The sequence below is a fragment of the Marmota flaviventris genome, chromosome 1 (assembly GCF_047511675.1).
Source record: "Marmota flaviventris isolate mMarFla1 chromosome 1, mMarFla1.hap1, whole genome shotgun sequence".
Classification (NCBI taxonomy): Eukaryota; Metazoa; Chordata; class Mammalia; order Rodentia; family Sciuridae; genus Marmota; species Marmota flaviventris.
Window position 1 is genome coordinate 119,968,466 of NC_092498.1, and position 25,573 is coordinate 119,994,038.

General features: G+C 38.6%; 1 protein-coding gene across 3 annotated transcripts in view; it reads right to left on the reverse strand.

The window, feature by feature from the left end:
- LOC114106471 (sodium/glucose cotransporter 1) overlaps nucleotides 1-25,573 on the reverse strand; it is a 66,856-nt gene that overhangs the window by 14,926 nt on the left and 26,357 nt on the right. For 2 of the 3 annotated variants that reach the window (XM_027953421.2, XM_027953422.2), the window contains exons 4-12: nucleotides 25,127-25,186; nucleotides 23,773-23,877; nucleotides 14,870-14,975; nucleotides 13,821-13,901; nucleotides 10,928-11,148; nucleotides 10,583-10,718; nucleotides 9,003-9,110; nucleotides 3,207-3,357; nucleotides 481-649 (exon numbers count right to left, since the gene is read on the reverse strand). In XM_027953421.2, the coding sequence (XP_027809222.1) occupies nucleotides 481-649; nucleotides 3,207-3,357; nucleotides 9,003-9,110; nucleotides 10,583-10,718; nucleotides 10,928-11,148; nucleotides 13,821-13,901; nucleotides 14,870-14,975; nucleotides 23,773-23,877; nucleotides 25,127-25,186 (1,137 nt within the window). Of the gene's footprint in view, nucleotides 1-480; nucleotides 650-3,206; nucleotides 3,358-9,002; nucleotides 9,111-10,582; nucleotides 10,719-10,927; nucleotides 11,149-13,820; nucleotides 13,902-14,869; nucleotides 14,976-23,772; nucleotides 23,878-25,126; nucleotides 25,187-25,573 lie in introns of those variants that run through there. The other variant, XM_027953423.2, reaches the window with a different exon arrangement.

Sequence of the window (25,573 nt, forward strand, 5' to 3'; positions counted from 1 at the left end):
ATTCTTATCTATCTTACATTGTTTTTCAGATAAAATGTTTGAGCAACAGGACCTTTTTCTTCACGGGTCCTGAATAGTGCTGGCTGAAAAACCAAGTTCATACCATAGCCTCTGGAAGTAATTATGCTAGGATTTCCTGTGGAGTTGCTCACCCAGAGACTACAAACTTCATAGGAGGCTCCATGAGGTCAGGTCAGAATCACCAAGGTTGGATAGAAAATGTACAATATGAGTTGGGACCCTGTACCAAGAAGAACAGGGTACTTATAGAGAAAGCAGACCCAGTATTAACTCCTGAGGAGTTTATTCCAACTCTTAGAGAGTTCCCATGGTCCATAGAGACTTTCTCATATAAACCTTTAGAGGTACATCCATTTCTTATTAAGATCTCTGGGAAACAGAATCCCTTCCACAGAGAATATACCCATAGAAAATTCTGTGGCAGACTGGCTTTTCTGAATATGTCAAAGCAATACCTACAGGTTCAGTGATTCTCTTCCAGAAAACAGCAAGCAGGAAGACAGCTGCAATGGGTGGTCCCAAGTAACTGGTAATGGACTGGATATAATCGAAGAGCTGCCCACTTTGTGCTGACTGCACAATGGGCACCCAGGCAATACTGATGGCAATCAGAAAGAGAATGAACAACCTGAAATCAAATTCCCCATGACAGAATGTTAATAAATAATCCTACATAAATGTATATATATATATATATATATATATATATATATATATATATATATATTACTGTGTGTCCCACACATATATACACATGTCACTTTCAAACATATATATATATATATATATATATATATATATATATATATATATATATATATACACACACACACACACACACACACACACACATATGTGTCTGTTCAAATACATACATAATATGACCACAGAAAGGAAAAGTAATAAGCAAATTCATTCTTGAGTCTTTTTTCCTCCCTATTCATCTGTGGCTATGGGTAAGTGAAACACACTTGGTTTTCGATAGTCATTTAGGCTAAATCATTCCCACATAAAAATCCCACTTTGGGAGGCAGAAGTGTACAGGGACAAGGCTATATACTTAGGAGCAAAACAGTTCTGAATTAAATTTCTTTCTATCTTTGTGTGATACAGGACACATTGTTTAGCCTCTCCCTGAATCTCAAATTCTCCAACTCTAAACAGAGAAATATATGACTGACCAAAAAAAAAAACCAACAACAAACTGAAATAAGCATTAGTGAGATTAAAATGCCTCACAAACAGTAGGAATTCAATAAATAGTAAAAACACTATTGTTTTATTTAAAAATCTATTGTTATTATTTTCTTCTCCTTCTTCATAATAAAATTTAAAACAAGCCAATGAAAGTTTATAAAGGAACAGTCTAGATAGGAAGGGACACAATTAGGTATTTCCAGTTCTCTCCCTCTTGAGCTTTACCATGTCCTAAAAAGATTGGTGAGTCTCACACAAGTTCTTATTACTTGGCTCTTGATTTAACTATAAATTAAGGGGATCCTTGTGAAAATAGAAGAAAGAACAGCAGAATAGAGGAATGGGATTGAGGAGAGGGAGGAGGGATGGAAAAGGGGAGGAACAGCAGAATGAAATTAACCAAATTATGAATATATCACAATGAATTTCATTTTTTTATATAACTATAATGCTCCTCTTTAAAAATAAAAACCAACAGGGGCTATAGTTGTAACTCAGTGGTAGAGCATTTGCCTGTCATGTATGGGGCCCTGGGTTTGATCCTCAGTATCACATGTATATAAATAAGGGAATAAAATAAAAGATCCATTGCAACAAAAAAAATACATTTTAAACAACAACAACAAATGAATGCAAGGAAGAGCACTAGAATAGAAGAGAATCAGGAAGAGGGAGAAGAGGAGGGAAAGGGGAAGAACTGGGGATTTAAATGCAGCAAATTATGTTATATGCCTCCAAGAATATGTACCACTATTAAAACTATAATACACTAATGGAAGCACTTAAAAAAGGCTTTGATTCACTTACTTCACATGTATTTAAGGCAAAAGAGTCTTAAACTGACCTTCTTAAAGATGTGTTTTTAAATATTTCTCACTCTGAAATTCCCTCCCACTGCCCCCCATTTACCCAAATTCTACGTACCACTTTGAACGCAGTTAAGGTTCTTCCTCCTCCAGGACCCTTTCCCAAGTATGCCACACTACGCTCACCTCTCCCTTATCTGAGTCCCTAATTGCCCTTACAATCCACATAGCAGAGTTTGAAACTGTTTCACCTCACTCTGAGCTTTTATAGGAGACTGAGATAAGCCACAAGATAAGTAGTTATGGTATGTAAGGAAGTGTGAGACCCAACACAATTTTAGGATTAGGGAATCCAGACCTGTCCAAAGCAACAAAGTAGTCTTCTTTCCCATTTTGTACTTGAGTCTTAAAAATAACAAGGAGAGTTAGTAAGTGCCTTTTTAAGGTAAAGCCAGTCAAGGTAGTAATACTATTTTCTATGATACAAAGTAGTAGATTCTGGGCTGGTCAGATCTCCCTTGGCTGCCTTTCTTTATCCCAAAGACCTGTGGATTGGCAGCCCATATTCCTCCTGAACTCATTGGGAATCTTTTCTTTAACTAACATCCCAGGGTTTGTTCCACCTGACCTGAGAAGAGTGCTTTAGCCCCCTGAAGAGACATATCAGCAGTCAGACACACACTATAAACCCAGTAACTCAAGAAGTTGATTTAAGAGAATCGCATTTGAGGCCAGCCTGGACAATAGAGCAAGACACTGTCTCAAAATTTAAAAAAATTAAAGGGTTGAGATTGCAAGTCACTGGTAGAGTATCCCTTGGTCACATTCCCAGTACCAGGGAGATCGAGGAGAGAGGGAGGTGGGGAGAAAGAGAGAAGAGACACATAAGCATATCTATCAATCCTGTATCCAGGGCACCTGTTTAATGGCTAATGATGATAATGAGCACACCTGATCCATTTGACAATGTTTTGATATTTTCAGAATTCTGTTGATAAATTCATTTATGACAGTCAAAAATGTCGAGCATTGATGACTTCCAATTCTCCAGTTTAAAGTTAAACATTACTGAAGGGTAAATATAACAAACCACCAATGTCACTCTACCAGCACTGTCCAATCTTGCCTAGCTGATCATTTTCTGATCATTCAAGTTTTTGCATGATAGATAACTGTATTTACCTTCCTGCAATCATGAGCTCTTTCTCAGATGCTTGCTTCCGGATCTTTGTGTAGATGTCCATGGTGAAGAGGGTGCTGGCACTGTTGAAGATGGAAGTTAGGGAGCTCATGAGAGAAGCCATCATAACCGACAGCATCAGGCCTCGCAATCCTGGAAGACAAGGAAGTTCTGAGTGGCACATCTAGTACTTTAGCAGGACTCAACTTTTGTTTGCTTCTGAAACTGTGCCATCTTCTCTAGTTTTTCCAGATAAAATAAATGTTTTAATTTGGGCATAGTGGTGCACACCTGTAATCCCACTGGATCAGGAGGCTGAAGCAAGAGGATCACAAGTTCAAAGCCAGTCTCAGAAATTTAGCAAGGCCCTAAGCAACCTAGTGAGATCCTGTCTCTAAATAAAATATTTTTTTAAAAGGGGTGGGTTGTGGCTTATTGGTTAAACAGCCCTGGATTAAACCTGCTACCAAAAGCAAAATAAACAAAAAATAAATAAATGTTTTAAGGAATGGGCCATGGCTTTAAATTATAATTCCATGACAACCAACAAAGCTCTAGATAAAAAAAAAAAACATATATGAGGTAAATATTTCACAATTGAATTATAATGATGATGATGGTGGTGGTGGTGGTGATGTTTCCAGTTGAGGGATTTTTTATATGATCTTTCACTCAAAAGATTCATGATATAGCTCAAAGATATTTAAATGTGGGTTCAAAAAATAAGATTATCAAGAAAATAAAAAGACAGCTATAGAATGGGAATAAAGGTGTACAATTCATATATCTGGTAAGGACTTACTATACAGACCATATAAAGAACTATCATACCTCAATAATAAAAATACAAATAACCCAATTAAAATGGCAGATGATCTGAATAGTCATTTCTCCAAAGACATACAAATGGTCAATAATGACATGAAAAGATGCTTGACATCAAGAAAATTCAAACCAAAGTCACAATAATTATTATTTCACACCAATTAGGATGGTATTTGAAACATATAACAAAAAGAGAAATGTGGGCTTTCTATTGCTGGTAGAATTGTAAAATGGCAAAGTTACTATGCAAAATTGGAAGTTCAGCAATCAGTTAAACATAGTTACCATATGATTCATCAGTTTCACTCCTAAGTGTCTACTCAAGGGAAATAAAAACATACATCCACACAAACATATAAGCATAAATGTTCATGGCGCCATTATTTATAACATCTGAATAATAAAAACAACTCAAATGTCCATCAAGTGATCAAAGGTTAAAGAAAGTAAACAATTGATAAATGGATTATCATGCAATGGAATATTATCCATTAATAAAAAGAAATAAAGTGCAAATACATGCCACAACACAGATCAACCTTGAAAACATACTCTGTTAAAGTAGACAGTCACAAAGGACCATATATTATTATATTATTCCTTTTATATGAAAGATCTGGAACAGGCAAATATATAGAGACAGAAAGTGTATCTCTGGTTATTTAGGACTGAGAGTTTGGGTTGAAACAAGGAAGGGCTGCTAATTTCTTTAACAGGTGCAGAATTTCTTTATTAGGTGAATAAAAATTTTCTAAAATGGATTAGGCACTACTCTATGAACACACTAAAAATCATTGAGTTGGACACCTTGAATAGGCAAATTATATGGAATGTCAGTTAAAGCTCAATGAAGTTTTTATTGAAAGAAGACAAAGCTCTATTTCAAACTCTGACCTAAGCAAGTTATGAAAAATTGTAGGCCTCATTTCTTGAGGCCTAATATGACATCCACTCATGTCAGAATAAGAGGTGTTGTTTTAAAAGTTTTCCCAATCACAGCAAGCATGGTTGGCTATAAATCTCTGTCATTCTTTCAATACCTCTGTGGGCACACAATTGCACCTGCTGAGGCCAGAAGGCCAGGGCAAGCTGAAGGCCCACCATCACTGCACAGATTTACAGTCTCAGTAGCAAAGTGACTTTAAGGATCACCTAGGCTTAATATCTACTTGCTACAATGGGTCCCTTCCACAACTCTTGGTATGCCCAAACCCTCAGTAATAGGAAATCTGCTACACCACAGGAAGCCTATTCCCTCTTGGACAGTTCTGACCAGGCTAAAATATGCCTCTTTATAGCTTCAGTCCTTATGCAACTCAGTGGGAGAGATCTTACCTTTCCCTTCTTTACCTCTTTCATAGGTTTAAAGATAACTTGTGATGGGAGGGGAGGGGAGAGGATGTGGGGATAGGAAAGATGGTAGAATGAAACAGACATTATTACTATATGTCTATATGTGACTGCATGACCAATATGACTCTGCGACATGTATACTCAAAAAATAAGAAATTATATCCCATCTATGTATGATATATCAAAGTGCATAAATGCATTCTACTGTCATGTATAATTAATTTTAAAAAAGTATAAAAAAGATAACTCATGTCTCCTTGAGTTCTGTATTCTCTAAGCTAAATATCTTCAGTTTCTTTCAATATTCCTACATAATTTAGGAATCCAACTATATAGAACTTGACTCCTATTTCCATTAACTTCAATAGATTTATTGAGTCAACATTCATGCCTGTTATGATTTGGATCTGAAATGTTCCCAAAAGGCTCATGTGTTGAAGGCTCAGTCCCTAATGCACCTTTGTTCAGATGTGGGGCTTTTGGGAAGTGATTGGATCATTAAGGCTCAAACCTCATTAGTGGATTCATCCATTGATGGATGCATAATTTGATAGCACTATTGGGAAGTGGTAGAAACTATAGGAGGTGGGTCCTCATTAAAGAGAGTGGGTCCTTGAGGCAATGCCCTTATGTACTTAAGTTCCTGTTGTCTGTCTCCTTGTCTGTCTGTGAGTACACACTCACCACAAGAATTAAGTAATTCATACTTCTCTCTCCTTCTGGCTGTATGAGGTAACTTTCCTCTGCCACACCTTCCCCACCATTAAGTTCTGCCTCACCAAGGCCTAGAATCAAATGGAATGAAACCTCTAGTGACTAGAATCTCTGAAACCATAAGCCAAAACAAATCTTTCCTCCCTTAGGTTGATTTTTTTCTCAGGTGTTAGGCCACAGACACAAAGCTAATAAACACAACGTAGCAGTTGTCTTACTCATGCTTTAAATATAGCCTGCACTGCTCTGCAATTGTGACTTATTTTTAAATGGACATGTTTTTTCTCTTCTCCCCATGCCTAATCTCTCCACTTTTCTAATCTTGGGGGAAACAGGATTACCCTTCTTCCCCCATACTAAGCCTAGTTGTCTGTCTGTGAGTATACACTCACCACAGGAATGAAGTAATTCATACTTCAGAGATGGTACCATATCTTAGAAATCTTACAAATGAGCAAATGAATTCTGACCCCCATCAGGGCACACCTGGAATGTAGCCTTTCAGAGCTCTCTGTTCTTCCTGATAGGCAGAATCATAGACTCTGGTGTAGTGTCACCCCCTCCTCAACAGAAAATCTTAATTAAGCTTCTCCAGATATCCTCACCATAACTGATCTTAAAATATCAGCAAAAGAATCTCTGCAAAACAGTTCACTATAGTTAAGCTTCCTATTTCCTGTTGCTCTATCTTACAATAACTAAAATTGGCCACGGCCTGAAGGAGATCAGCACTCCAGGAGGCTGATTCATAGTGGAATAGGGAGCGTGAGCATGGGAGGAATAGAGGAACTCTATTCCTAGATAGGGCAGAGGGGTTGGAGGGGAAGGGAGGGGGCATGGGGTTATTAATGATGGTGGAATGTTATGGACATGATTATACAAAGAACAGGCATGAAGACACGAATTGGTGTGAATATACTATGTATATAACCAGAGATATGAAAAATTGTACTCTATATGTGTAATAAGAATTGTAATGCATTCCACTGACATATATAAATTTAAAAAAATTAAAATAAAAATAAATAATATTGTCTAGTAATAACAAATTTCAAATTCTGAAAAACCTCTTTCCTGAGGGCCCAAACTGACATGCTCTGTCAATAATTAAGTCATCACTCAGTGTAGCATATATAAACACAGACTTCCCCTTGGCCATTGGCTTATTTTCCATCAGGAAAGTTGGTCCACCAGATGCATGATTTCATTACTGAATAAAGGCTGTGCTGATCCATGAAGCTTGCACCCAGCTCAGTCATTTTGTGCTAACACTCCTAATCTAACCAGCTTTTCAGCCCTTGAACCATAATTAAGAGATTTTTTTTCTCCAACGTGAAACATGAATTACAAATTCACAGGTCAGTCCCAAAACTCTAGTTATTCTAAACTCAGGATTCAGTCTTCTAGGATAACATATTCTTTCTTTCTTTCTTTCTTTCTTTTTTTTTTTTTTTTTTTTTTGGTACTGGGGATTAAACTCTTGGGGATGCCTAACTACTTATCCACATCACAAGCTCTTTTTAATTCTTTTCATATTGAGATAGGGTCTCATTAATTTGCATAGGGCCTTACCAAATTGCTAAGGCTGGCCTTAAACTTGTGATCCTCCTGCCTCAGCCTCCCCTCCAGACTTGCTGGGATTTCAGGCATGTGCCACCATGCCTAGAAGGGTGGGGTTCACCTATAATTCCAGCAATTTGGGATAACATACCTTGTATGGTAAGAAGCCACACTGAATTTTATTCTTCTACAACTTATCTACAACTTCAAACTCCTTCCTTCTAGAACTAAAATCTGTACTTTTTCCTCCATATATGTCCATGAAATTATCTAAAAGTTAATTCATTCTCCAGGTAACTAGGAGGCTTAGTTCAAGCCTTCATATTAATTTGTTGGAATGTTTTATTTATTTTTAATGGATAGAAAAATTGTTTATATTTATCATGTACACCATGACATTTTGAAATATGTATAGATTGTGGAATGGCTAAATCTAGCTAATTAACATATCGATGACCTCACATACTTATTGTTTTTTGTGGTAATCTGCTCTCAGCAATTTTCAAGCACATACACTATATTGTTAATGGCCATAGTCACCACATTGTACAATAGATCTCTTGAACTTATTCCTCCTATCTGAAATTTTGTATTCTTTTACCAATATTTCTCCAAATCATGCCACCCTTTGTCTCACTCCCAGGTAATCACCATTCTCTCTATTGCTATAATCTTGACTTTTTACATTCTGTGTTTATCATGCAGTATTCATCTTCCTGAGTCTGGCTTAATTCACTTAATATAATGTCCTCCAAGCTCATCCAAGCTGTCATAATGACAGAATTTCCTTCTCTTTTAAGGTGAAACAATATTCCTTTGTGTATATATTCCATTTTTCTTTATCCATTCAAATATTGAGTTCATGGATTGATTTCATATCTTGACTGTTGTGAACCATGTTGCAATGAACATGGGGGTGCTGCTATCTCTTCAACATACTGATTTCATTTCCTTCAGATATATATACCCAATAATGAGATTATTAGGTCATATCGTAGTTCTGTCTTTTTTTCAGGAACCTCCATAGTGTCTTCCACAATGATTATACTAATTTGTATTGCCTGTGTTGAAGATCTTCTAAAGATTTTCTAGATGATCATGGAAGAGCCATGGTTTTCCCTAATAAGTTTTTAGATCATTTATTTTCCAAGCCTGACTGATGGACAAGTCCCAGGACTCAGAGAGCCTAACCAAGTCATATTCTTACAGACATGTGCAAAACCTGAAAATACTTAGAATGAAACTTCCCTTATTGACCCACGAGATTCATAAACTTTTTAGTTTCAGAAGGCACCCAGGAATTTAGAGGGAGTCTAAACCCAATCAGCCTCTCAAGAAAGACTCACCATCAGGCATGAGCTCCACCACCAAGGTGGGGTAGGCGATATTGGTACAGCCAACTGGGGTGCCACAATATTTTTTACATTCTGAAGGAAGGACACAGGCAATTTTTTCTGGGGAGAGACAAAGAATCATATCAGCAAACACACATTGGGGGAATACTTCTAAAATTCACCTTCTTAAAACAAGGTGTCAAATATAACGTTTCTGCCCAGGGCCCTGAAATGGTTCCACATGAGTATAGATTGCAGTGAGCATCTCCATCCCATGCCCCTACACATTTTGTCCTGATACACCCCCAACCTCTGACTAGGGAGGAAGGATGGCTCCTAAATAGAGGAAGATGGGGAAAAAAGATATGCTTAAGGTGAGATGGTGGGGAACACTTTCTTTAGACTTTAGCTAACTACTCTTCAGCTCAACAGTGATAATTACCTTGTTTTCTCCTGAAAAAGCACAGTGGTCTGTGGTTCCTAACCACAAAGATATGCATAAGTTATGCAAATTCTAGACCATGTTATATAAGGCACATGAGCACCTGCAGAGTTTTGTCCTCCAGATTTATTTTAAGCAGCTCTTAGAAGTAGAGTCACATGTCTAAATAACAGGAGATTTCCTCCGTGACAGGATTGTTGGATACCACCTCCGAGATATGGGAAATCTGAGATTAAAAAGTAAATAGCCTCACAGGGAAACGAACATGGTCTAGAGTCTTAGAGAGAATTCTAGAAATGTGTATAGGATTCAGATCAACAAATATTTGTTCAACACTTGCTACAAGAATATCTCATTTAGTGCTGCCCTATATTCAACCATAGCATATTTGTAAACAAGTATGTATAACATGCATTAGAATATAAACCATTCAGTTAGTTATACAGTCTTCCCTCAGTGTCCTTGGAGGGAATTGGTTCCAGGACACTACCGGACACCCAGTGGATACAAAACTCTGCAGGTGCTCAACTAACTTGTATAATATAGAATTTATAGTATTCTATATTATATATAGTATAGAATTTGCATAACATATGTATATATTTCTGCATACTTTAAATCATCTCTAGATTATTTATAATACCTAATATAATATAAATGCTATGTAAACATTTGTTGTACCATGTTGAACAATAACAAGGCAAAAAAGTCTATACATGCTCAGTATAGATAAAATTTTTTCTGTATATTTTCGATCCATCCATAGTTGGTTGAAAACATGGACATGCAAATCATGAATATAAAAGACCGACTGAATTTTTTTTTTCATGACAGACAAGCCTGGGGTGGGTGTAGGAGCTATAATTGAACACATATTATTAAATGGAAGAGGTAAATTGGATGCATATTGTGACTTTAGAAGATTTGAAAAATAAAATGAGAAAACAATTGCCAGTGTAAGAAAATCCAGGGAAGACAACCCCAAACGTCTTTGCCCTCAAGTTGCTCATTGTTGATCAGAGGGGAAAATGATGCTTGGGAATCATGGCAAGAAGAGGGCAGACTACACGCAGCAGGAAGTTAGGGATTTTAGAAGTGATCCAGAGGTAGAGAAATGAGTATGGTCTGTGAGTCTACCAGAAGGTATTACCTGTGTAGAGAATGCGACTGATCATCCCTGGCATCACCATGAGGAACATGGGCAGCAGCTTCATGTACCCACACAGGGTACAACCAGCCTTCACATGAGACATATTCTTGGCTGAGAGGCAGCGCTGCACAATCACCTGCCATGGAAAGCCCAGTGAGAGAGGGGTGCAGCCCTGAGATCCCATGATATCCGACAGGTAGGTTCCCCATCCTGAGTCCTTGGCCTAAGACTCAAGACCATGTGAGGCCTCCCCTATGTTTCCCAGCCCCACAAGCCACAGGTAGGCAGGAATCTCTGCAGTGCCCTGGGGATATTTTATTTACCCTGCCTATCCAGCTTGAGTACCTGATCTGTGCACCAGTACCAGAAGGCGAGGATGGCCAGCCCAAAGATGAGCCCAGGCCATGGGAGGTCTCCCTTCAGGGGATCTCGGAAGATGTGGAAGGAGTCTTCCCTTGGGGTGTAGCATTCTTCCTTGATGGTGGTGTTTCCATCAGAAATTAAGGTTGGAATGGCTTTCATATACTTTTCCATGAAGGCTTCATACCCTCCCACTTCACTGAAAGCTGGAAAACATTGGTACAAAAACAGTCTGAAATTTCCAACTCTTCATAGAGATTTCATCTCTGGGGCCTGAGAATTTGAGAGGACACCACCACCAGAGACAGCCCTTACTGTGTGGTCTTGGGCAAGTTATTTTCCCATTCTGTGCGTCAGCTTTCTCAACCGTAGAATGGAATTACTAACCCTGCCCAGCCCCCTTGGGGGCTACTATGAGGATCCAAAGCAAAAACTGTGAGAGTGTTCTAAACACAAACTTCTTTACAAAATGGAAGGTATCTCAGTGATTTAAAGGAAGTTCTTTGTATGGAATCACATGCAAAGACTTCTTTCCTCACTCCCTATTGTCAGCCATGGTCTTTGGAACTCAAATCACAGGCTTAGAGACCCTCAGTGACCAGTAAGAACCTGGACAGAAACCTACCACCTCTGGTCCTAGCAGTGGAATTTGATAACCAAGAAGATGAAGAATCTGGAACCCTGCTACCTCTCAGGTATGGGCCCTTGACAAGTCGTTTCTTGTTGACCCACAGGGCTTACTAGGGAGCTTTCATACCAAATGAAAGTTCTTGGAAAACTGAACACTACGGAGAACATAAGAAACCTTCCAGGACAGATAGAAGTTCTTGTGCACCTAAAAATGAAGTGCATTTTACATCCTCTCTTAACAACTATCCCTAGACATAGCTTTTCAATGTTGTCTTTTTTTCTGTCTGTTTTTTTATTTTTTTCTCATTTGTTATATATGACAGCAGAATGCATTACAATTCATATTACACATACAGAGCACAATTTTTCATATCTCTGGTTTTATACAAAGTATATTCACACCATTCGTGTCTTCATACATGTACTTTGGATAATGATGTCCATCTCATTCCATCATGATTTCTAACCTCATGCCCCTTCCCTTTCCCTCCCACCCCTTTGCCCTATCTAGACTTTGTGTATTCCTCCCATGCTCCCCCTCTCTACCCCACTATGAATCAGCCTCCTTATATCAGAGAAAACATTTGGCATTTGGTTTTGGGGGATTGGCTAACTTCACTTAGCATTATCTTCTCCAACTCCATCCATTTACCTGCAGATTCCATAATTTTATTCTCTTTCCTTCTTGAGTAATATTTAATTGTGTATATATACTACTTTTTTAATCCATTCATCTACTGAAGGACATCTAGGTTGGTTCCACAATTTAGCAATTGTGAATTGTGCTGCTATAAATATTGATGTGGCTGTGTCCCTGAAATATGCTAGACCGAGGAGAGGAATAGATGGGTCAAATGGTGGTTCCATTCCCAGTTTTCCAAGGAATCTCCATACTGCTTTCTATATTGGCTGCACCAATTTGCAGTGCCACCAGCAATGTATGAATGTGCCTTTTTCCCCACATCCTCGCCAACACTTATTGTTTGTCTTCGTAATAGCTGCCATTCTGACTGGAGTGAGATGAAATCTTAGTTTTGATTTGCATTTCTCTAATTGCTAGAGATGATGAACATTTTTTTCATATATTTGTTGATTGATTGTACATCATATTCTTAGAAGTGTCTGTTCAGAGCCTTTGCTGATTTATTGATTGGGTTATTTGTTTTTTTGGTATTTAGCTTTCTGAGTTCTTTACATACCCTAGTGATTAGTGCTCTATCTGATGTGTGAGAGGTAAAGATTTGCTCCCAAAATGTAGGCTCTCTATTCACCTCACAGATTGTTTCTTTTTCTGAGAAGAAACTTTAGTTTCAATCCATCCCATTTATTGATTCTTGATTTTAATTCTTATACTATAGGAGTCTTATTAAGAAAGTTGGAGCCTAAACCTACGTGATGGAGATTAGGGCCTACTTTTTCTTCTATTAGATGCAGAGTCTCTGGTTGTATTCCTAGGTTATTGATCCACTTTGAATTGAGTTTTGTACATGGTGAGAGATAGGGGTTTAATTTCATTTTGCTGCATATGGATTTCCAGTTTTCCTAAGAAGAGTGAAGCAGGTGGCATCAACTATACCAGACCTTAAACTATACTACAGCGCAAGAGTATCAAAAACATCATGGTATTGGCAACAAAATAGACCAGTAGACCAATGGTACAGAATAGAGGACACAGAGACTAACCCACAAAATAACAATTATTTTATATTAGACAAAGGTGCCAAAAACATACAATGGAGAAAAGATAGACTCTCCAATGTTGTCTTTAGGATTTTCTAGGCAAGTAAAACTTCAAGAAATGAGGGGGTGGGAGGCAACATTAAGTGGCCAATTTAATTTTTTTCAAAGAAGGACATTGAAAGGAAAATTATGACATACTGTCAATAACTCATGAGTGTGGACATTTAACTTCAAAATGTAAGGATATATTTAGCTTTAATGGTTATTGAGCCTCATCTATCACCTTTTTCCCCCTCAATTTCTCCACAGACAGAGAGGCCCACACTGGGGTCAACTGACTGAAGCTATCAAGGGAGAACAGGAGCCCCAACCTGAGTCCTCCCAAGATGAGGAAGCTGCCTCTGCCCCCAGGGTAATGGCCAAAGTGGGTTGGACCACTGCCCTTCAATGTACACAGACTGCCCAAGTTCACAGCCTGGCAGGAAGCAAGGAGAGAAGCCAAACTTTCTTTGCCTGGCTCTGTACATCTTCCCCCACCCCCTCCTCAGCCTGCCCTTCCTCCACTTACCAAACCCAGTCAGGATAAAAGACCCCACCAGCATAATTGCTGTCTGCAAGGTGTCCGTGTAGATCACAGCTGCCAGGCCCCCTAAGCAGGCAAGAAGACAACATAGGTGACCTCATGTGGAAGACTGCCTCCTATTACCCATCCCAACCTCTACTTCTTGTACACAAATCTGAGAAACCTCCCCATCCCCGGTCACCAACCTGCCTTTCCTCCTCACCCTTTACAGTATTCTGCTATTTAAAAGTGTGTTCTCAACCTCCGCTTTTCACAGAAATATTCTCAAGGCCTTAGGGAAAGGAGAATGTTTCTGAAGAATCTGATTTGACCATGTTAAGCCAAGGGATGGGTCAAAGGAGATGGCTGCTCTATAGTAAGAGAAAGTAGCTTCCAAATGAAGGCAAAGAAGAGCAAAGAGCTGACTAGGGAGATGCCTGGGAACATTACCAAATTGCCACATTTCAGAGGGCCACTTCTATGTCCATTCACTGTTTCTCAGACTATCTGAGTAACTTTAGTCCTCAAAGATATGGAGCCCCAATTCAGCTGTAAGTTTCATTGCTGGTCTTGACTTTCCCAAACTAGGCAAAGTGACACCTCTGCATCCCTTTCTCCCTCCTACAGTAGCTCCCAGTCCCCATGATATCAAATCCAAGGCCTCTGTACCTCATTTGAATTATCAAGCCTATGGCCCACACTCGCTCCCATTACTCCTCAGTGGCCACTCTCCTTCAGCCAAGTGCATCCTCTTGCTTACCTTGCCTCCACCTCATGGCCTACCATTCCTACCTCCATTCTCAGTTCTCACATTCTTGCACCTGAAACTCCTCTGATCTTCCCAATTTAGTCACATTGTTTCTACAGTCTGCAGGGTCAAGCTCTCCCTGAGGTCCTGGAAGAAGTTGCCCTATCCTTGCCACTACTGGAGATTTCTGAGACCACTCAGGTAACTACTAGTAGATACCCAGAAAATGCCCATTCTCAAACTGTTTCCTGGGAAATGCCTAATACTGGGCTGAACTTGAGATGCTGGTTCACTTGAACAGACTCACCTGTGATTGTGTAAAGCCCAGTGATTGCTAATAAGAGAAAAATGGCCAGGTATATATCCAGGCCCAAAGCCAGATTGATGAATATGGCTCCAGAGAAGATGTCTGCCTGGAAGAAAAGGAGAGGCAGGTTAGAAGTGGCAGAAGCCTGTTAGCCACAGGGTGCATATTGTATTCTCAAGCTTTATTCAGGAGGATAATTTGTATCCAGAAAAAGGATTTCATGGTTAAAAAGGTGGAAAATGCTAAATTTAAAATTTAAGGCATTTTTTTTGCCACACACCTTCTCTGAACCTTTAGTATACGTCATTTTCTGTGAATCCATAGAAGGGAAACATGAGCACAGTATACAACTTCACCAACTTATTTAACTTTTGCCAAGGAGTAACTATTAACTATTGATGTTCCTCCTAACTCACCTGTAGACTGCTGCTCTTGGCTATTATCCATAATTTACACCTCAATGTACACAAGTCTGTCAGATCTATTCCCAAACACAAGTTTTTGTGCCAAAGAATCCATGAGTGGGGATCCCAACCCCAACTGAAGAATGGAGAGAACTTTAGAAAGATTATAATTTCATCTTCCTGACCCAGAAGGAGTTCATCTTGACTCAAACTTTCAGGGAAATTGTTCCATTTATTTCTCCTGAACTCAATATATTCTTGGTGAAGTTCTTCCATGACCTCTTTCTCCTTGTGTCTCTCAGCCCTCTCATAATTAGCCTTCTACCTGGCTGGATGATGTAGTTGCTAATATACAACAGCAGAGGGCGTAAGGATCAACAAAAATCAATTTTCATGTCATCTCCAAAATACTGCACTACCAGGAAAGATTAATATTAAGGAATGATCATGGTGAATCTTTTCAAACATTTAGACAAAGAATAAGGTTGTCTTCCCCTAGATGGAGATGACTGAGATGTTTTATTGCACAGAATCATTTCAGGGCATGCAAAAATTGCCGAGCCAGAGTCCTGGGGAACAGGTCAATAGAGTTGGACTCACCCTCTCTCAGTCTCATCTCCTCTCTCCCCCTCTACTGCAGCTCCTCAGTTCTCCCTAGTGGCTGAGATGCCCCACAACACCCTCCTGTCCTGCTGCTAGATTTGAATGTGTCCTCCAAATGTTCACTTGTTGAAAACTTAACCCCCAAATCCTTATGTTGATGATATTTAAAGATGGGACATTTGAGAGGTAATTAGGATTAGAAAACACCACAAGGACAGGAGCTCCATAATAGTGTTGACTTTATAAGGACAAGAAGAGAGACTGTACTTTCCAGGCTCCTTATCACCCTGTGATCCACATGTTAGGAACAGCAAGGAAGCCCTCACCAGATGCCAGTGCTGTGCCCTTGAACTTCCCAGTTTCCAAAACTATAAGAAATTGATCTTTATAAATTATGCAATCTCAGGTATCCTGTTATAGTAACTTAAAACATACTAAGACACCCTCCCAATGGAATCTCCTCACTACTGTCTCTCTTATTTGCCTCTATTATTTGGTATAATGTAATTTCATACTTATGTGCTAATGTTTGAGCCTGGGAGAATGAATCAACCCCCCACTCCCAAGATGGGCTTCTGAGGAACCCATGACTTAGTTCCAGTCATCCAGATCTTCCCTGAAGATTCTCATTCAAGAGACTTAATGCTATCATCATTCTTGGTGAAGGAGGATAGGCAGAGCTAGGAGGTGGGAAGAGAGAGGATGATTTAGAAATTCACCCTCTCACTGGAAGCTGGTGGTCAGAGGACCTGAGTTTTAGGTACATCACTGAGTAACCCTAGGCAAAACATTTTGCTTCTCTACTTCTCAGTGCCTTTAAAGCAGGAAGTCTTGCCTCCAGATGGTTGTCTCAGTGGCTGGAAATGGGAAAGGACTGCAGCCAAGGAAAACATTCCCCAACAAGATCCTGGATGGATGCATCCTGCCCTCTGTAGCAGCCCGAGAGGAGGAAAGAACCCCTGCTCTACTCTTTGCTTGCTAAATGTAAATAACCACTTTTTTCTCATTGCACATTTGAAATTGTGATGAATACTCATAATACCAGTTCCTCCCATCCCATGCCTCCAAACAGTTACATGAAATTATGTAAATTAAAGGGGTCCTATTCAAGATTACAGCAGGATGCTGTCAAATTCACACACTTTTGATTTGGTGGATTAGCTAACACAAATGAGCTATAAAAAGAGGCTGCTACTATTGCCTTAGAAATGCCCACAATTGGCTTATTTTCCATGGAAGGTAATTTTTAGTGCTTTAGGATAATATATCATTGTAGACTGTGATTCTCTCATTAATATTTGCCTTACCATCATTAGTCTCAGACAAGTATTACACAACCCCAAGATAATTCTATAAATGAAGTTTATAAAGACTTCTTGAAGTGTTGAACTCATAGAAATATTGTTCTATGACATTCTATTTCCATCTAGTAAAGATAAAGAATTCTAAGAAATCTTCCCTGGTGAATAAATTCTTTCTCCCATGAGTCATTCCCAACTCCAAAATAGTTTCTGCCCTTGAAACCCCAAATATCAGCAGAAACACCTGGGGTTATGATAGCTGAGTTTATGAAAGTGACTGTATTTGAGTGAACTCACTTTAGCCTGGGGTTTCTGGCATTAGTCTTTGGGTGCCTCTTGATGCCCTAATTTCATGCTTCACTACTAGGTTTCCCCCCCCCTACTTTTCCAGAGAATTTTATAGTTTACTAAGATGCCCATGTTATTTTGATCCTCAAAACAACATTGAAAAGAGGGAATCACTTTTCTGTGATATTTTCTGTAAAGTCATTTTAACCATTTTTTTAAATTGACTTTTAAAATAAAATAAAATTTTAAATAAAATAATGTGTGTGATTTTAAAACAAACAGCATGGGAAGTTATATATTGAAAAGTAAAATATTAAATGCTGAAAAATCATCACTCTGCCCAAAGGTGAACACTGTTGAGAGCTTTTTGTCTACCAGTTATTTTTAAATAGTTTGCTGAAATTTAGATATTAACAGTTATGTTCTCCATACCCTAAATGTAATAATGCTGAAGTCAAAAATTGAAAAATGTTTAAAATTTTTGCTAATATCAAGGGGAAATATAACAAAATGGTGTGAGTATTTTTTTTGTACATGTAGGAGGAATTTGCTGGAGATAAAACCCTTTGCACTAGCTAACAAGTGCTCGTCTCTGAGCTAAATCCCAGGCAGTGTGCACATTCTGATTGGATCTTTATAATAAAAGAATACACAAAATATAGAAAATATTGAAATATGAAAATGAAATGTTTGTATTATTATATGATTGTGGGTGTTTTCCCACCCTAAGATTTTCTTAAATAACTTGCAGTTTCAAAAGTGGAACAGAAATTTTTAAAATATTCTTTAAGGATAAATGGGTGTGGGGGGGGTTAGTAAAAATATAAAAATAAAGATGGTAAGAATACATATGAAGTTCAAGTTAAGGTTTACCTTTTAGGAAGGAGGGGACTGGGATCAAGAGAAAGATCAGAGAAAAGGATACATATAAGTTATGTTTTATTTCTTTTTAAAAATGATAAATTGTGTCAGGTGTGTTGGCACACACCTGTAATCTCAGTGACTCAGGAGAATTTCAAATTCAAAGACAGTTTCAGCAACTTAATGAGACTTTGTCTCAAAATGAAAAGAAGAGCTAAGAGCAGTGGAGAAGATGTAGCTCAGTGGTAAAGCTCCCTTCCATTCAATCCCCAGTACCACAATAAATTAATAATATATAGTTAGATCTATAAAATTTGAGTGGATAGATATTAAGGCGTTTGCGATATGATTATTCTTTTGCTTTTCTGTATGTTTTAAATATTTCATTAAATTATTTTTATTTAGAAAAGCAAAGGACTGCATAGGAAATACACCATAATAGTGGTATGGTAATAGCCCTGAGAACAATGGTGATATAGCCCCAGGAAATACAAACAAGGACATTCACTTATCATGTGTAATTCATAAAACTGAGGCTTTATCTCAAGTGATCATGCATATTTGAATAATACATAGCTTTGATATAAAAGGAGTATTCTATAATCCTCTGAGGTAATTTGTTTCACATGTAATCATCCCAGATTGCTCCTTTCCTACACTACTGTAAAATGCCTTAAGAAAAAGATAGAGAAAAGAGAAAAAAGAAAGGAAAGAAGGAAAAAAGGAAGGAAGCAAGCAAAGAAAAAAAGAAGAAGAAAAAATAAAAAAGGGAGAGAGAGTTGGAAATTTCCGTGATGTTGCTAAAGAAAATCAACTCAAAGTGAAATAGAAAGTATGGTCCTCTAGGTTAAGGGATTGGCAATTTTTTCCCTGTAAAGAGTCAGGTATGAAATGTTTTAAGCTTTTCAAGCCATATCATTATTCCAGCTCTGCAGGTGAAACATGATAGCATCATAGACAACATAAACAAATGGGCTTTTCTGTGTTCCAAGAAAACGTTATTTACACGAGCAAATAGTAGGTTGATTTCTCCCAAGGGCTTTGAAAGTTTAGCTGATCAGTTTCCATGGGACTCTTAGGGAACAATAAAAATTCAGACCCTAACTAGAAAATATTTGGGAGTAACTGAGTCTGATATTGGTGAGCCTTCTGTAGGTTGTTTGGCTTCAGTGAGGATGTTTTTAAGATGCTGTGATTTGTCATGTGTGTTTGCTGTCCATTCTGGTTCTAAGATATATCTGAGCACCCAATAAATCCTACCTGGCAATGAGGTTTCAGATGGAGAAGCATCATTACTCAAATTTCTCTTTCTATCTGTGAATGTGAACAGCCAAGGTAATAAGCATTCAAACCTTAAGCAAAAGCCAAAGCTTTTATTTTTACCCTAGGATCCAAAATGGACAGCAGAGTTGCAGTAAAAGTTCATTGCAGTCATGATCTGTGATAATAACTTAGGGAAATACAAACAAGGACATTCAGTTATCACATGTAATTCATAAAATCTGAGGCTTTATCTCAAGTGACTGCACATATTTGAATAAGATGCACCATGCCAAGAAACCTCCAGAACAAAATGCTTCTCAGAGCTTGATAAGGAAGGTGCTCAAAGGAACCAATAAAATGCAGAAGTTCATAAAAAGACAATCAGTTCAGGGTCTCTCAGTTGGAAAGAATATGACCTCAAGATGGCAGCCATAGCAAAGGCTCCACCACTACCCACACACCTGCAATATGCTTTGCTGTCTACCACCAATTCTATACATATTGAATTTCTGTGTCTTCTCAAAACCTTCCTGGCAAGTCTCTAGCTGTTCTTGGTTTGTATATGGATCCCACAAGGCCTTCTCTCCTCTCTTGTCATCTGTCACAAACCATCTGTACACACACACACAAACACAAATACACAAATTAGTTAATCTTTGTGTGTAATACAAACTATACCTACTACTAGTATACTCAGTTACTTTATTAACTAATAGTTCTTTTCTTTTATCCATGATCCCTGCACTCCTGTGTACTGGGCTGCTAGCAGGTACAATTGACATCAATGTATTTATTTTGTTTTCATGTCTGAATTCTGTGTATGTATTTCTCTATAAAATTTCAAATTCTACGCCCCATGGTAAACCTGAAGCCAGCCAAATGTACAGCCAAAGCCTTGTCTCTCTGCACACACCTCCCTCCTTCAGGACCTCCACACACCCAGCGTACAATTGATGTTTTCTTGTCACAGTCCTTTCAGATCCTTCTCTCACCAACTCGTTTATATTATGAGATTCATTTAACTGCTTCCCTTAATTTTTCATGCAGTCTTAAGTTTTAACCCTCTCTGTACTGGAGGAATGAAAGAAAGAAGACTCATAAGGTCAAAAGATTTAAATCAGTGTCAAGAAACCTGCTTTTCATCCTGGTTCTGCTCCTCTTTAACCCCCAAAAGTCCCTTTCCCTCCCTAAACCACATTTGCCCATCTATAAAATGATAGCTTAAGACAAAGGACTAGCTGATCTATCCCATTTCATCATTTTCCACCTTCATTTTATGCAAGCACAGTGCGAAAGTGTGAAACCACAGACTTTGAGACTAGACAGACCCAGATTCCAATCCTGTCTTTGCCTTATGCTAGATGGGGAAAATTACCTAATTTCTCTGAGGCTTCATTTTCTCTTCTATGAAGTGAAAAGTATAAAAAAAGAAATCCCTACCAATGTGGTACACATATGAGAACAAGAGATAGTGGAAGTAAAGGCCCTACTGAAGACTAAATAAAAATACTGGCACTAAAAGCAGCTATCATCCTTCTTAAGCATTTGTCAAGGGATTATGTTTGGGCAACAGATGGAACAAATATGATGTTTGTTAGCGCTTCTAGTAGGGAGCACCAGGAATTATACAGAGAGGCATCAGACAATGCCATGCCCTGATTCAAAAGCAAAATTTCGAAAAAAACTGATGCTAGGAAACATTCCTCATCAAGATCTGAGCAGAAAGAGGATGCCCCTCACCTACCTGGGGACTCTCAATCCAAGGAGGTTTAATCAGTAACCTGAAAAATAGGTGGGGTGACAGGGAAGGCAGGAAGAGAGGTTGGCCATTTATTTATATGACTACCCCTATACCAGCTCCAAGGGCAAAGAGTGCCCTTTCCATGGCAACAGCAGTCAACAGACTTTCACCAGCTTGAACTGTGGACTTGGAGAATGTTTGCCTCTGAAAAGGGGAAACCCATTACCCTTCTCTATGTGCTCAAGAGACTGGTACCACTTCACAAGCTGGACTGAGGGGCAATTCCATCACCAGCTTCCTGCTACTTTTAGAGTGACCTTTCCACCCTCCTGCTTATCTGCTTTTTTCTCATCTTAGATTAGTGCCCTCCCCTCCCTTATGAAGCTAGGGTCTGATGTCTTCAGCCCTACCAGCACTTTCCAGTCTAGGCCAGTCTGACATCCAGTGCAATAACACTGAAAAGGCCAGAGTTTTCATCTTGTAGCTAAAAACTAACCCTGAAGGAGAAGAGGAGAATGAAAAGGAGGGAGAATCCTCCTATTAGTGGAGAAAGCACAAAAGCACTAGTCAGAAGGCTGGCACAGGTCAAGGATAGTAGGAGAGCAGTCAGAAAGGAGGGAGAATGATTTCTGGTTGTCAGTCCCAACTCCTGAGACAAAACTCTATCAGCTTTATCAATGAGAGCATGTTCAAAGCCTTTCATGGAAAACAACCGTCTCTTCAACAAATGGTGCTGGGAGAACTGGATATTCACGGGCAACAGGATGGAGTTGGATGCCTATCTCACACCAAACACAACAATTAACTCCATAGAGATGAAACCTGAAGGTAAAAGCTAAAGCTATGAAACTCAGTAGAAAACGTGTAGACAAATCTCCAAAACCTTGGATTTGGCAATGGAATCTTAGAAATTATACCAAAAGGATTAAAAAAGGAAAATAGATAAATTGATCTTCACCAAGATTTAAAACATTTGTGCATCAAAGGATATTATTAATAATGTGAAAAACAACCTACAGAATAAGGGAACACATTTTCAAGTTACATATCTGATAAGGATCCAGGATATACAAAGATGTTTTTACAACTGAACAACAAAAAGGCAGGAAAAAATCTAAATTTTTAAACAAATGTACATGTAGGCCAGGACAGGAGGGTAATAATACAGAAAGCAAAAATAATTCTGGTAGATTTTCTTTAAAGAAAGAATAACCAAACACAACCTCATTTGGATTCTGAGTCAAACTAACTAATTAAGAGAGTGTTTTTGAGATAATCAGGAAATTTTGGTTATGGAATAGCTATTAAACAACCTAAATTTTGAAATCATTATAATTTTAGGTAGACATTATTATAGCACAATAGTTATGAATTTAGGAAGCCAAAGGTACATCCTGAAGAATTTACAGAGAAATGACATGATCTCTAGGATCTGTTGTAAAATATTGCTGAAAAAATGGCTAAATATTGATAATTATTAAAGCCAAATGATTAATACTAGATATATGAGTACTCATATTCTACCTCTGTTTATGTATGTTGCAAATGTTACTTAATTATGTTGTTGTCTCAGCTTTAAGTAATCAGAAAAATGAAAGCACTGGCAACTGTTTTTTTTTTTCCCCAATGCCCTGCTTAGCTACAGTAAAGACTCACTTCAAATCCAACCCACCTCAGATATTAGCAAGGGCAGATCTTTTGCAAAATGCTGAGATTGGTTTAATCTCTCCTTTGGTGCTGGATGGGGTAGGATAAGAAAAAGGAGAAAAACTAAATAGTACTCTATTGTGTGTACGTATACCACATTTTCTGTACCCATTCATTTGTTGATGGGTACTTAGGTTGATTCCATGTCTTGACTATATGAATCATGTTGCAATTAACATGGGAGTTTGTTTTTTTTTGTTTTGTTTTGTTTTTTGACATATTCAAAAATTCAAATTTGTACCAAACACGTTGACTAGGCTGGATGTGACCTTCATCATGCTCTTCACCTAGACAGTGCCAAAGATTATAGCTGTAAGTCTGCTAAATGTTCTCCCAGTTCCTTCCTGCAAATTCTAATCACATTCTGATATTACTTCCTCTGCCCTGAATTTTTTTGGCATATTAATTTCATTTCCTTTGAATATATACCTACAAATGAGATTGCTGGACCATATGGTATATCCTAATTCCTTAACTCCCTCTTAATTTTCTATTAAGAACAGCTTTCACTGAAAATTCGTAAACCAGTTATGTTCCCAACCTGTGCCACAGTGGGGAACAAGGAGTTCCACTAAACTTCACTGGCTCTTTGATGCATGAAACAGGACTTTACCCTGAGCAGCAAGAAAGCTTATGGAACCAAGTTCATAGAGACACATAGAGCTGCCTCTTGGTGAATGACAGTGGGCAGCTTCTGAGACAGCCAGGACCCAGTCCACCGTGCAGCATACTCACCGAGATCTTAGTGAATATATAGAGCAGCAGGGACAGAACAGAAAGGTAAATCTGGATCCGCTTGCCTCCAAACCTCTTCCGCAGGTACTCTGGCATTGTCACCACCTGCATGGAATGCAAGAGAGGTCATCACCAGCTAGAGTGACCAGAGAGCCCAGAGAACACAGAAAAAATGAGAGCCATCTTGGTGTTAGAGTCATAATAGTATGGTCAAGGATTCATTATCCTTGTTGGCCTGGGAAATCTGCAAAGTGGCCAGGTGACCACAGACATTCAGCCATTTGCTCATTTCAATCTCACCTGCCCTACCACTATAGAAGTAGTTAGGCATTATCCCAGAACATAGAAAGTGACAAATAAACACCTGTTTTTGAATGAATACATAACTGGACTTAACTAAGGAAGAAGATCATTGTCCTGAAGAGGAGGGCAAATGTATATATAGATATAGACATATAGAGAGGGATATATTCCTATATAGAGCACCTACTGAAAAACAAGACATCATAACATGGATGGCATCTTGCCAGTGTACCAAACTAGTCAACTAGATTGGGTGTGAACTTCACTATGCTCTTCAGATAGGCAGTGCCAAGTATTGTAGCTGTAAGTCTGCCCAAATGTTCTCCCAGTTCCTTCCTGCAAATTCTAATCACACTTTCGATATTACTTTCTTTGACCCGAGCCTCTTGTCCTCTGGAACCAAACATATCACCATCAATCTGTGAGTCTATAGAAGATATAGCACCCTCCCTGTTTTTCCCACATTGCTTTTAGCTCCTAATATGTAAATTTACATATAGGAGGTGCTTATTATATCTCACTGAACAGGTATGTAAAATGTCTGAGAGACATAGTCAGGAGACCAAGAATGCATTTGATAGTTGAGTACTAGCTGCATGCTCAGCAAATAAGAACTACTGATGTACATAAATAAAGAGGAAAAAAAACAGTTCTTTTTCTCAATCTGCTTCCTTTCTAGAGGCAGAATATTGACATAGTTGTACATCAAGAGCAAATGCATGGCCATGTAGTACAGGGACACACCCAGAGTGAGGGGACAGGATGTTTCAGAGGGGTTTGAATAGTGTGGGATTTCTTAGGAAACCTTCTCAGAGGGAAGAGTCATGAGTCTTGACAGAAAAGAGCCAGTGTCATTGTTCAGTGCCCCTAGGGAGCCAGAAACTATTTTACAACCTAGAACTAAAAGCAAACACAGGTTATCTTTACCATTTATTCCACAAAGTCTCCTCTGTCATCCAGAAGGATCAAATTCACGTGTGTGTGTGTGTGTGTGTGTGTGTGTGTGTGTGTGTGTATCAGCAGGGAATGGAACAACAGAGTGGGTACTTACCCCAGCCTTTATGTAAATGGGAACAAATATCCAGCCCAGCACAACCACCAAAAACAGGGCCTGAAACCAAAAGAAGAGGTAGATTCAAATCAGGAGGAACCTTAACCCATCCCTACTTACCTGAAGGACCCCTCAGCTACTACAGAAAAATCACCCAGCACTTTCTTTTTTGGACTGAAGAACAACTCTTAGGTGGCCATTAGAGACTGTAGGATGCCTTAGTTGCCCAATTGGCCCAAAGAAACAGAAACTGGGCAACAGCAGAGGAATCCCAGGAAGCTACTGCTATCATCACAGCCCTGGGCCCCAGCCAGAGGAATGAGATCTCCTTTGACTCTTCCTTGTATTACACAGGGGTAAAATACCATTTAGAGAATAATAATAATAATAATAATAATAATAATAATAATAATAATATCTGGTGATAAGCATTTCCAAACTTCTAAC